Raw genomic sequence first — 13711 nt, forward strand, 5'->3', positions numbered from 1 at the left:
GTATCTTAAAAGAAAATATTTTTTAAATCTCTTCTCAAAGACCAAATGAAATGGGAAAAAATAAAGCAGTCTGATTTCGTCTTGACAATTAGCTTAGAAAAAGCAATAATTAAGTTTTAAGGTCTCAAAATTAATAGACAACTATTTTGTGTTCTGTCTTGCATTGTATTTTATTACATGGTCAAAATGTGCCTGTAAAAATCTGCAACCCTGTAGAATTATGGTAATGTTGTATTTCTGAATAATCAGAATAATCAGATCAAAACTCAAACTAAAAAAAAAAAAAAAAAATTGAATACCCTAAATGGCCAATAACTTGTTTTTAGGTTCTTGATGACAAAATATTTTTTTTCTTCTGGAACATGATACTCATAACACATCATCAATTGACAAGACCACTGAAATATTCCCTAAAAGTTTTTGAGGCAGTTCACTTTAAATGAAAGCAGGGGTGCCCAAACTCAGTCCTGGAGGGCCAGTGTCCCGCAGATTTTAGCTCCAACCCCACTTAGACACACCTGAACCAGCTAATCAAGATCTTACTAGGCATACTAGAAACTTCCCAGCAGGTGTGTTAAGGCAAGTTGGAGCTAAACTCTGCAGGACACCAGCCCTCCAGGACCGAGTTTGGGCACCTCTGCTTTAAAGCATAAAAATATTTATTCACACAACTGCCACAACACATTAAAATCTGTTGTGGCCTCATTGTCATACAGGAAAATATGTTCATAATCCATGAGTAGCCAATGCGGATTTGTACTAAACCCAAACATAATGTTTGACAGCTTTTCCAGCTGTCCAGTGTAGTTTCCAATACAAATTAATCTTTTAATTGCACAAAATAATTAACCATCTTTTCTAACCCACAAATAATAATAAGAAAAAGTGACTAAACTGGTAGTTTGTTAACGGTAGAATGCTGAACACACCCTCCTTTAGGCTCTTACATACTCCTTTTTTGTCATATATTTGATAAGGATCCAAGTCCAGCTGTGTAATGAATCTACAATAGAGTGCCATTCTCTGAAAGCTGCTTTGCAACATTCTGCTTATCATCTTGTCCAGCAGTACTAGCGCTCGCCTCCGCTTCATCCCCTTCCACCATAAACACGGGCCAGTCAGAGTCTCTAGTGCCCCTCTCCATAGACTCAGACTGGATGCTGAGGTTCATAGAGGAGGGATCCTCACTGGTTGTAGTAACAAAGGTGCAGCCATCACAGAGTCCAAATCGCTTCATTCCCTGGGACACAATGCCTGAGAAAACTCGACGACAGCCTTTGCACACAATGGGCCAGGTGGAGCGATGGACCTTCAAAACAAAAATATACATGAATGAAGTTTCACTTACTTAACATTTTTTATATCTCTAAAGAAAATATTTTTAATTCTCTTTTCAAAGACAAAATGGAATGGAAAAAATAAAGAAGTTCATCATTAATGACAACTACTTGACAATTAGCAAAAATGTATGTATAGGCTAAACCAGGGGTGTCCAGACTCGGTCCTGGTGGGCCACTGTCCTGCAGAATTTTGCTCCAACCAACTCAAACACCTGTCTGGAAGTTTCTAGTATGCTCAGTTAGACCTTGATTACCTGGTTCAGGTGTTTAATTAGGGTTGGAGCTAAACTCTGCAGGACAGTGGCCCTCCAGGACCGAGTTTGGACACCCCTGGGCTAAACAATAATATAGAAACTTAAATATTTAATCACATCCATCTCATGTTTTTAAAACATATGGGCCTGGTTTCACAGACAGGGCTTAGACTAAACCAGGATTAGGCCATAGTTCAATAAGGACATTTAAGTAATTTTTATAAATGTGCCTTAGAAAAAACATTACTGGGGTGCATTTTGAGACAAAATAAAGGCACCAATATATTTTAAGGTCAGTTGAAACAGTTTAGACTTTAGTTTAGATGTTAGTCTGGGATTAGGTTTAAGCCTGGTCTGTGAAACCAGGGGATGAAGTTTTTAATGTAGTGCATGTGTGTTAATGAATTCCAAAAACATAAAATCATTAATAGTTACTTTCATAAGGAAAACTTAATAGTTAAGTTTGTAATAATAATAATAGTATAATAATAATAGTTATAATAACAATAATAATAATAGTTTGTGTTACTTTTTTAAATTTATCTTTATGTAACTTTGAATAAATTCCACTACAGAGACATACACACAACTATAAATACATACATGTACATTTTATTTTTATTTTTATTTTTAAAAGAATCATAAAATAATATACTTTAAGTGCAAGCAATTGTAAAAATTCCCCCTGAATATTTTCAAGAATGCTTAAAGTGCCAAAGATCTGTAGAACTGTGATTGCTGCAAACAAAGGATTCTTCAATTAATGTTATTTTTGATTAATAGAAGAATTCAATCATATACTGTATATAAAATAATAAAAGAATGTTATGAGACTGTTAACACTACACTACAACACCTGTAAAACAACAATAACTAATACACTATAAATTATGACTAATGCAATGTCATCTTTGTGTATTGTTGCATAATTTAAACAATCAGACAATTATATATTTAAAGTTGGACATATTACATCCAACTTTACCTGCATACACTTATATAAAGCAATTAGCAAAGTGATTGTTTATATTGTTGAAAAATGTAAATACAGCTCTGTATGTAACTTTATATGCATAAACTTTTTATACATGGAGTATATTGCATGACTTTTTCTGAGCTATTCAATACTTTGACATTCTAGTGTTTGCATAAAACACTTCTTTCTCTGGAAATAATTAGCCACGGGTAAGTACAGCAACAGGATTTCTGTGTATATTTAATACTGACACTTCCTCATGTTCTTACTCTGGCCAGTCTGCAGAACAAAAACAAACTGACTTACAGCAAGTTCAGTAAAATGAGTGCAACACTTTCAATGCAGTTAAACGTAAACCTCACAAGCAAACAATTGACCCTTTGCTGCTCTACAGCTACACATTCGGATATTTCCCAAGTCTTATGAAGACTTACAGAAATTGCATGAGTGCGAAGATGTTCTTGTCTTGTGAAACGTTTGCCGCAGACCTCACAAGGATACGGCCTTTCTCCTGTGTGGCAGCGGATGTGCCTCTTCAAAATACCCTTCTGTTTGGCCGTGTACGGACAGAATGGACATCTGTGCAGCCTTCCTATGTAAACAAACCCAAATATATTACAACACAATTAAAAAATTATACCCTGCATCCAAATTCCATACTATACAGTAGGAGAAAAACAGCATATGAGCCAAGTAGTATGTCCGAATACACAGTATTCATAAAACAGTAAGCAAAAAGTCCCCAGATGACTTGCACATTTTTGAATCTCATCTGAAGTAGCATCTGATTAACACTTTACCATCCCATGAGGCCATAGGAGGATTTGAGAATGGCAGTGAAATGACTTAACTGACAACAGACCAGAGGTCAGATGACAGTGAAAACCTGTTGGATGTAGTATATCATTCATACTATATAGAACATACTTTTTTTTAACAGTCTTAAAGCAAGTTACAGCATGCCATTTAAGACACAGTGATTGTTTTACAACAACAATTTTATTCAGCATCTCTCACCTGGATCATCCCCATACCAGTCATTCTGAATCTCCATCCCATAGGGCCCCGCAGGACCGAGCATGTCATCGCCACGGCCGAACCCACCTACGTACCCGAAACTCTGGGAGAAGTGTTCATCACGGTTAGGGTTCATCCCGGCTCTGAACAGCACATCTGGAAACTGCTTCATTGGGCAATTAGCAAATGATACGGAGGAATGCTCAGTGCTTGGAGCTGGGCTAGTGTTAACAGTTCTCTCCTCGTCCTGATTTGGGCCGTGATAAAGAGTCGTGTCTTTGGATTCCCTTGAAGATTCGCCTTCCTCATCAGGGTCATACTCTATTTTGGGATGCACCAAACCTAGAAGCAATCCTGGGGTGGATGAGTTGACTAAATCTGGGCCTGGACTGATCTTCAGTGGAGCATTCATGGGAGGATGGTTGAGAAAAGCTCCATTGGAGTTTTCCCCTTCGGAGTCTTTACTACTGGAGGCCACTGGTGTGCAGACAGCAGCTGTTGGGGCGTCATCAGGGCTAAGGGCCTCGCTGACCTGACAGGTCCTTTGGTCGGCATCAGAAGTGGACGCCACAGGAGCACTAATGGCTGAAACTGGGTTTTCACTGTCACTGAAGTCCTTGTGTCTCTCCCTCTCCCTGTTACAGATCTCCAGGGATGACTTGATGTAGCCCTTGCAAAAGTTCACCACGTCGGTCATCTGCAGGTAGCTCGCAGCTGACATTATTTCAATGACATTGTTGCTACGCAGGTCCAGGTGACCTGAATACAGAAAGTCTAGGATGAAGGAGAACGCCTCGGCTGTGACGATGTCCAGGGAGGCAGTGCTGTGTCTCTGACCATTGTCCTGCAGGTAATGCACCAGCAGCGCCCGAAAATAACCACTGCTGGCGAAGAGAATATTACGATGGGCTTTAAAAACACGTCCCTCTACTATGATGCTGCAGTCACAGAAGAAGTCCCTCTTACGCTGTTCGTTCAGCTCGGACAAGAGACGGGACAGGTAGGAAGGGACCTCCATATTCACTGTATTAGAGCCATGTGCTTCTGTGGAAGAATAAAGGTGAACAAATAAATCAATGTTCATGAGAAAGATATTCCATGAAATAATTCCATACTCTCAAACTCCTATAACCCTCACAAAGATATAAAATAGGGTGACCCTGCCCCATTTTCAAGAGGCGGTCCTGCCCTGGAAATGTACCCCCTTTTTTTTTGTCACACTATATAACTATACCAGTTGGATGAAAGCACACTATGATATGGGAAAATAATAAATAAACAATTACATTTGCAATAATTACATTCACAGAAAGCATGTAATAATAATAATGGAAAAACGTCATAATAATTATATATGAAACCAACAACAATTGAAAAAAAAAATGCATAATTCACATAAGAAATGCAACTCATATTCTCTCATTTTTAATTAATAGATATGGGTAAGTCCACTGAACGAGAAAATGTCCAGTTTCCATTTCAGAAGTCTGACCACATTAAGATTATATACTGACTATCATACCAATGCCATATTGTTAATTAATGCAAAATACATTATACAAACATTTAAAGTGCAATTTACTTTATATAGACGAAGATGGAGGTTATATCACTGTCACAATAATAGTCTCAAAAGTATCTGAACCAAATCAAACTCGCGCTACATATCGCTGGTTCTAATTTATGTAACTTACAACAGAAACACGATTTTGACGATATGTTTCACAACATTTTAGAGATGAGCTAATTATAAGAAGCAGCAGCGAGCAATAAGAAAAAAGCCCACTGCATCGTAACAAATCCAGAGCAATCGAAATAACTCGGAACGACTTTAACACAATTACTACTAGCCTCTGATGATATAACCCCATTAGATATACTTACGTTTAGGTGTCTGTTTGGTTGTTCCTCATAGTGGTCTTTTAAAAATGTCTCCCTGATTGACTCCTTCCTGATTTCTACGTTGTACTTCCTGTCGATGCCATAGCAGCGGGCGGAGTGTTTAAATCGCTCCTTACCCCCTATATAGTCTACAACTGGATGTCATCCATTCGTTCACTGGTTTATACTCACAATGCACACTGTACACTCGTCGAAGCACTACTGCTCAAAATCCAACTCGAGAGAGAGAGAGAGAGAGAGAGAGGGCGGCGGGGTTAGGGTTAGGGACCCCCCACCCTGGCTATAGTTTTAAAATGAAACTAGATATGAATACGGTTTTAAAAAATTAAGTAGGCCTATTAACTTTTATAGTTAATGTGTTTTCTCTCATGAGTAACTAATTCACAGAGGTGGCAGTTTTGTCCCAAGACTGTAGTCGATGATTAAAAGTGTTCAGTAATCATCTACACCCTGCCTCAACTATTTAGTGCCTGTTCATGCCTGTGTGTGTGAGAGAGAGAGAGAAAAGTAGGCTAGATGGGATTTAGAACATTATTAGTAACAAGTAGGCTAATGCAACAGTAATCAAATTACTTTTTTAGACTACTTTTTTGAACATATCTCTCTGCCTGACTGATGTGGTCTAATTTATCTGTCGAGGCAGAACTTAAATAGTATTTCAAAAGGAAGTGTTCGCTCAAAAATAAAAATTCCTCATGTTGGTTTAATGCTGTATGACTTTCTTTGTCTTGCAGAAGAAGATATTTAAAGAATGTCTTTGTCCATAGACGTTAGTGGAGTCCAAAAGAAAATTTCCAAGTACCAAATGTTATTAATGTACCATCACATTTGATTTGGATGAGTAAATAGTGCATACATAGTATACAGTGTACTGTGATTGTGACATGGTGTCAAAAGTGCTGACTATTAATTCAATATAGGCTATAGCCCAACAGATTTGCTGGCTCGCTGGGATCCTGTTCCTAAACTTTCCTGTCTTTCTTCATTGTTTCAAAAAGGAAAGCTAAAAAGCATCTAAATGATTAACTTATTTATGCTCTTCATCCATTTCATATCAAGACTACACTCTGGCAAAACAAAGGCAATGAAGAAAGTGCAATAAACACTATCACCAGAAGAGGGAGCAAAGTCCCTGAAACAGTTGGCACCGCCAAGAGTTTCAACAAGTGCACATTTACACCGCTGTTACACAGACGACAGGGTGATGAACAGCACATTCATGAGAAGTAGTTTATTTTTCAGCATAGTGGTCGACCACCATTGTGGGGCAAGATGACAAGCTCACATCTGCTCTGAAATAGATCCCGCTCTGAGTGAGGACTGATGTCTTCACAATGCCCATATCCTAACATGCCCATGCTGCCAGCTCATGTCAGACCATGTGCCTACCCCCATTGTCTGCAATGGAATGTGTGTTTATTCTCTCTCTATACCCAAAAAAGCAGCTTTTTTTACACATTTGGACCAAGATAAAACAAACATGCAGTTCCTGCAAGCTGCACCGCACCCATGCATCACAATCCACAGCGCTCGAAAGTGATTTTTAACACTGATGGGTCACCGGGTGAGTTATTTGTTTGCAGAATTTTCCCATGGTAAAGCCACAGAGCACAAAGGCTTCATGGTGGCCCCTCTAAACCGCAGGGTAGGCGAGTGGACATAAGCCGCCATACACCCTCTTTTGAAAATGAAATTTATAGCACCTCATAAAACTCTATTCATCCTTATAATTCCTATATACAAAACCAGAGTGGTGTCCCCGAATCCTGTAAACTTGAAACTACCCTGAATCAAACACTCAGGCTTCAAGATGGAGTGACCACGAAAACGACAAAAATAAGTGCTTTTTTGCCATTCTCAGATCATTCTAAGGTGCTTCTTATTATGATATACATTAAGACAGAAAGTTGCAGGCGAATATGTTTCTGTTATCATTTGTGAAAAGACAATGTGTTGTTTTATAAATATGGCTGCTGAAAAATCAGCTTTGCCATCACAGAAATAAATTACATTTTAAAGTACAGTAAAATGAAAAGCAGTGCATTTGCTATCAAATAAATACAGCTTTGGTGAGAGTAAGTGGGTTCTATCAAAAGCATTAAAATTGCAGCAAACCCCATACTCCTATGATTACAATTTTTCTAAATTATTTTTTTTTCTTTCTCTCAGTTCCAATATAAAATGTAATGGAATAGGTTTGGAACAATATAAAAATATACATTATTCTAAAATATAACATTTCTTTTTAGGTCGTCAATTCCATTACGTACCCCCCAGTTTTGTCAATAAAACACAATTAGAGAACACAATTATTATTTTATGACTTATATGCTAATATGTGTCTCCTGTAAGGCATAAAACTCTATTTATCCTTGTAACTCCTTTATGTTTTCCAATTGAAAAAACCTAGAATCAAACGCAGAAGCTCATGCTTCAAGATGGAGCCTAAAAGAACCAAAATGAGTGCTTCTGATTCGCCGCTTCTGGATGTGTCATAAATATGGCGCAAGACTTTAGTTTTTGTGCCATTCTCAGACATAGGTGCTCCTACATATTAAGATTGAAGGATGCAAGTGAAAATTTTCCTGTCATCATATGCGAGGAGGCAGACAGTGTGGTTTGATGGCATGTTTCGGCACCGAGCGGGGCAAAGAGCTGCTTTTTCCCAGGCATAGATGCACACCACGGGGATATTTAGAGCCACAGAAGAGCACTGATTAAAGAGAGAGACAATGAGGAGAGACTGCCATGACATGGTGGCATTTTCCATCCCCGAGCGCTGCCTCTCATGGGCGCAAAAACTGTGGCGTGAAACGTTTGAATTATCCCAGAATGTCAAGAATTTGTTTTGTGGCACCAGCGCAGACCCCTCGCACATTGATCACGAGATCTGAGACACAGCCTTGACTGTCTCTTTTGTGTGCATGCGTGTTGTGGGCGGGGAGGTGGGTGTGTTTGTTTGAGGTGGAACGGTCATAAGACACCACAAAGTGTCTGGAGGATGTAGACATCAGATGGGGGGTGTAGTTGGGGGTCTTGGTGATATGATACCAATTTCGGGGGCCTTAATAGGACCGGCGCCCCTCTGCAGTCTGAAGACACCACTCTCCTCTGTGGTCAGAAAGGAAATCTCGTCTCTCTGTAATTACCACTTAATGTCCTTGTGTCATTCGGAGACGCTGTCTCATTGTGCCCCGCGTGTCTTCGTTTTCTCTCCCAGGCCGACGACTGCCAGAAATAAACATGTCAGCCTTTTTATTATCATTTATTTGAGGCAAAGAAGAGTAATAATTGCTGTTTCTTCAACCACATGCTTCCGGCCACAAGCAGAGCTTTGACGTCTAGATCAGCTGCACTCATTGACTTCTCATTCTCATTCCTCAATTCATTAAAGGAATAGTTAATATATATTTATAATATATTTATTTATGTATATGTATTTCTATAATTTTATATTATAATATATGCATATGGTTCAAACATTTTTTAAAATATTTTTATTCAGCAAATTGAACAAATTAAACAGTTAAATAAATATTTATATATTTATTAATATAAATACATAAATAATGTAGGCTAAATAAATAATTCAGGGTTTTCACTGAAATATTAAGCAGCACAATTGTTTTTAACAATGATAATAATAAGAAATGTTTCTTGAGCAGCAAATCAACAAATTAATTTCTGAGGGATCATGTGACACTGAAGACTGGAGTAATGATGATGAAAATTCAGCTTTGCATCACAGGAATGAATTACATTTTTTAATATACAGTATATTTTGAATTGTAATAATATTTAACAATTTTACTTGTTTTACTATATTTTTGATCAAATAAATGCAGCCCCGGTGAGCATAAGAGACTTCTTTAAAATCTTACTAATCCCAAACCTTTTGTGTATTAAATATGCATTATCATTTTTGGTTTGACATCTCCTGGTCAGTGACTACCAAAAAATTCTTCAAAACTTATGGGTTCCAATAAAAATTAACAGCATATAAAACTTGGAACAAAATAACGATATATATTATTATAAAATGGAATAATGATTTTCAACTATTCAATTAACTACTTCGTACTTCCCCAGTTCTATCAATGACAGAACACAATGATGATATTATGACTTTAGTATGTATGATAATCTGTGTCTGCTGTAAGGCAAGGATTTTGTTTGTGTTAATGTGGGGTGCGTGACAATGGTCTGGCTTGCATCTGTATTTCTGTTTGTGTCTGTGTGGTTTGGATAAGTCTGTGTCCATCCCAATGTGTGTATGCTGTACCCAAGAGAGTGTGTGACTGCATGCTGTTGTTTGGGATTCTGCCGCCACTACCTACGGGCCGGCCGTCGCTCGGTTGCTCTGGACTGTAATGACAGGGCCGCCTGGCTGTAATTAAGTTCAAACATAGCAGCGTGGTGGACAGAGCCGGAGGCCTGCAGCCCTCAATATCATGCAGGCTGACCACAGACTGACAGCTCTCCAACACCCATCAAACACTGAAACTATAAGACCAAACGAAGACCCCGACTAAAGCCCGAGTTGACATGTACAACAATACTCAATAACTATCCAAAATCAGCTCATAGCTCAACAACTGTGCATGCTTGAGCTTTTGACATTTTCAGATTTGAAATGGTCTGCATATTATAAACAGACACGCACAAATTAAATAAGCTACCAAAAAGCCATTACATTTATCAGATATAGTTTGATAAAAATGGTAACTTAAAGCTGTTTTTGCTGGTTTTGTGATTGGCTGTTCATCAAGCATAAACTGAATAACAAGCACTAGCTGTATAGTATCATCTTTAGCTGCTGTAAGCACATATATCCTGAACCCAGCCTTTCATCCACACCTCCTGCACACTCTGTATAATCTCTTCTTCTTGGAAAGCTAAAATTAGCTTTCATTGGAATGCTGTGACAGCTTTTCCAATGCAAAGTGTAAGGTCAATACATCTCAGATCATGTCTAGGTGTCTCAGTCATTGTAGACTTGAAACAAAAGGGTATATGACATGAAAATGTATGATGCATTCTACTGTATATGTTCTTCAGTCATCCTTTATTATTAGAAGATCTACTTCCATGTTTAGTTTGCATTATTTTATACACAATTTCATTAAACCAATTATACATGGGGCAATACTATAACTGATCATTAATTAAACTAATTTTATACATACTCAAAAACTGTGAATATTGTGAAAAAGTTTTTTTTTTTTTTTGTAACTTATTTCAAAAATTTAAGCTTTCATACGTTTTAGATTCATTACATGTAAAGTAAAACATTCTGAAACAGAAACAACGTCAGAAGCATCTTACCTGGGCTAATGTGGGTGTGTAGTGCTGCTTGCACTATTCTTCTTAAATATGCCGGTATTTCCACCATTCATATACTTTCAATGATAGCCAACATTACAGACCCGCGTGCAATGCAGCTCGCTGTCACTGAACGTGTGTTGATAATGAGTGAGTTGATAATGTAGAATTCCGGACAAGTTTTCTAGTGCACACCTGTTTTTAATGCGTCTTGACTGTCGTACAGTCTGACATTAATGACAACGGAGATCCCACAGTGTGACATGATCATCATGTTCGTACAGTCTGACATGTACAATCCTAAAGGACTTTTAAAAATCACTTTTAAAAATCACACAATGTGAGCCCGGCATATGGAGAAAAAGAACTGGACTGTTTGGGTGATATGACATCTGCTGGTGTTGGTCCATTGTATTTTATCAAGTCCAAAGTCAATGCAGTTCTCTACCAGGAGATTTTGGAGCACTTTATGCTTCCATCTGCTGACAAGCTTTATGGAGATGCTGATTTCCTTTTCCAGCAGGACTTTAGCACCTGCCCACAGAGCCAAAACCACTTCCAAGTGGTTAGCTGACCATGATATTACTGTGCTTGATTGGCCAGACAACATGCCTGACCTGAACCCTAAATGGAATCTATGGGATATTTTCAATAGAGCCTCAGCAGTGCCACAGGCTCAGGCTGATCGCTTCCATGCCACACCACACTGATGCTGGAGTTTGTGTAAAAGGAGCACCAGCCAAGTATTGAGTGCATAACTGAACATATTTTAAAGAACTTGAACTTTTCTGTTTTGCAAATTCCTTTTTTTTTTTTTAAATTGATCTTCGGAAATATTGTAATATTCTGAGATACTGCTCTAATCATCAAACTTTTAAAATGTTTAACTTTACATATAATGAATCTAGAATATATGAAAGTTTCACTTTTCGAAATAAGTTACAAAAAAAAATTGTTTTGAGATGCACCTGTATAAATATATATATACATATATATATATATATATATATATATAATATATATATATATATATATATATGATATAAGAATGTAGTTTAACATACGACTATAATGTATATATATGATATAAGAATGATTTTAGCTGGTCAGGCTGTTCAACCAGCATTGGTTCTCTGATGAAACTGGTTGACCAAACCATTGTAAAGCATTGTCTTTCTGTAGGCGGTTATAGTGCAATGTTAACTGCAGCAGACACATAGTGCTGAGCTTTGTGATTAAGACACAAGCCTAAATTATAGAAAGGAATGTGTTATATAAAATGTTTGCATTGCAGTTTAATTTTAAGGTACACTAACTTTTTCGTACAAAATTTACTAGATTTATATAATGAGCAGTACATTGTGAATCCATCTTTCAATCCATCTTTTTCTTATTCTAAATCACTATGGTACGACCTTTAATAAGTGCACTTGAAAGGAGTAGTACCTTTTCGAAAGGTACTAAATGCACCCTTTAAGGGAAATAAGGTAAAAATGTGGATTATTTGAGGAGGTACCATCCCAAAGACAGCTTTTTTGTGTTTATATTTGGACTGTTTTAGACTTCTTGGGATGAAAACAGCTGTGGAGTAGCCCAGTACTTGCATCGATGTATACAATGTTCTTCTGCAAGACACATGCAGTTTTGTTTATTAACTGCTAGAGTGCCAAAGGTTGTATAGAGTACCTTTAAATTAAGGTCCACTGCTTATTCTATCCATCAGTGGGGCATCTGCAGATTGTATGAAAACATACAAATGAAACTGTAGAAATTCATATGAATTATCCACAAATTTGGTTAAATGTAAAATGGGTATGAATTTCAAAATATTTAGCACATAGTTTAAACTGAACTGCAGATGTTTAGAAAATAAGAGGCACGTTTTGTGCTGAAATACTGCGTGTGCATAAGTTTGGCAACTATTTAGTGAATTCACCCCTGCGCTGTGAAGATACAACAACATTTAGAAAAATCTAAACACAAAACCAAGGAGATATTTCAGCAACATAAAACACATCCATTTTAAGATAAACAGTGGTTGCAAATACCGAAGAGCATTTAGAGTAACATTGCCAAAACAATGCTGTGGCACTGGCTACGAGCGCAAAATAAATTATTCTGACTTTCATTTCTTCCCCTCCTCTTGCCCAGCTCATAAAAAATGGCGTAGTGCGTATGATGTGGTCGACGATCTCAGTCAGAATGAACTGATTACCATGGAGCTGCAAATCCTTTGAGTCATGGCACACAGTGACATTCTTTAGACTCTTAAAAATAGAAACACTTCTCTTTTTTCCAGATTTGTTTTTCTCATTCGATGTCTGTGGGGCATCCTCTCTTAGTTTAGAGTCTCGAATCATAACCAGATCTTCTCTCTTTTCTCCACTTTCTCCCCTTCCTTCTGTTGTTGGAGCTTGTTTAATCTTGAGGAGAAAATTGGCTTAGCGTGGGAACGACAGAATTCTTTGGGGATAGGTTTTGTTGTTTTTGAGTGTTTTTTCCCCCTTTTTCAAGTCAGGAAAAGTATGAACTTGTGCCAAAACCTCATAAAGTAAGATAAATAAAAAAAAGGCAGGCCACAACACTATGACAAAGATACTGCCTACCGCTCAAGAGCTTTACAACTGACAATCTTTTGGAGGAATAAAGAGAGATGGAGCAAGAAAGAGAGGGAGGAGGATAACATTTGGAGGGAGAAGAAAAAAGGGAAAGAAATGTGGATGGGTTGGGGGGAGAAGGGGAGGAAACATTCCCCTGGCCACATTAAAGACAAAAAAAGAAAACAAACAGAAAAACATGTCTGACATGAAGACGCTGGTTTCTGTGGCGACAGACAATGGCTGCTTGTGGCCTAGTGAGGCCTACCCGGCCCGTCTGGTCCCCGGCACCAGCGAGAGTTA

General features: G+C 37.8%; 1 protein-coding gene across 1 annotated transcript; it reads right to left on the minus strand.

Moving 5' to 3' along the window:
• Positions 1-573: 573 nt before the first annotated feature.
• LOC109111559 (zinc finger and BTB domain-containing protein 8B-like) lies at positions 574-5681 on the minus strand. Its single transcript, XM_019124518.2, has 4 exons — positions 5472-5681; positions 3588-4631; positions 3005-3162; positions 574-1309 (listed from the first exon to the last, which is right to left on the minus strand). Exons 2-4 carry the CDS (start codon positions 4603-4605, stop codon positions 1004-1006), a joined length of 1482 nt encoding a protein of 493 aa, XP_018980063.2. The 5' UTR covers positions 4606-4631; positions 5472-5681; the 3' UTR covers positions 574-1003.
• Between the last annotated feature and the right edge of the window lie 8030 nt (positions 5682-13711).

Source organism: Cyprinus carpio, chromosome B19, assembly GCF_018340385.1.
Source record: "Cyprinus carpio isolate SPL01 chromosome B19, ASM1834038v1, whole genome shotgun sequence".
NCBI lineage: Eukaryota > Metazoa > Chordata > Actinopteri > Cypriniformes > Cyprinidae > Cyprinus > Cyprinus carpio.

Coding starts and splice junctions, on each gene's coding strand:
- LOC109111559 (XM_019124518.2), bottom strand. CDS start 4,605: ATGGAGGTCCCTTCCTACCTGTCCCGTCTCTTGTCCGAGCTGAACGAA. Junction 3,163..3,587: donor CTGGTATGGGGATGATCCAG/GTGAGAGATGCT, acceptor TTGTTTACATAG/GAAGGCTGCACAGATGTCCA. Junction 1,310..3,004: donor TTCGCACTCATGCAATTTCT/GTAAGTCTTCAT, acceptor TTTGTTTTGAAG/GTCCATCGCTCCACCTGGCC.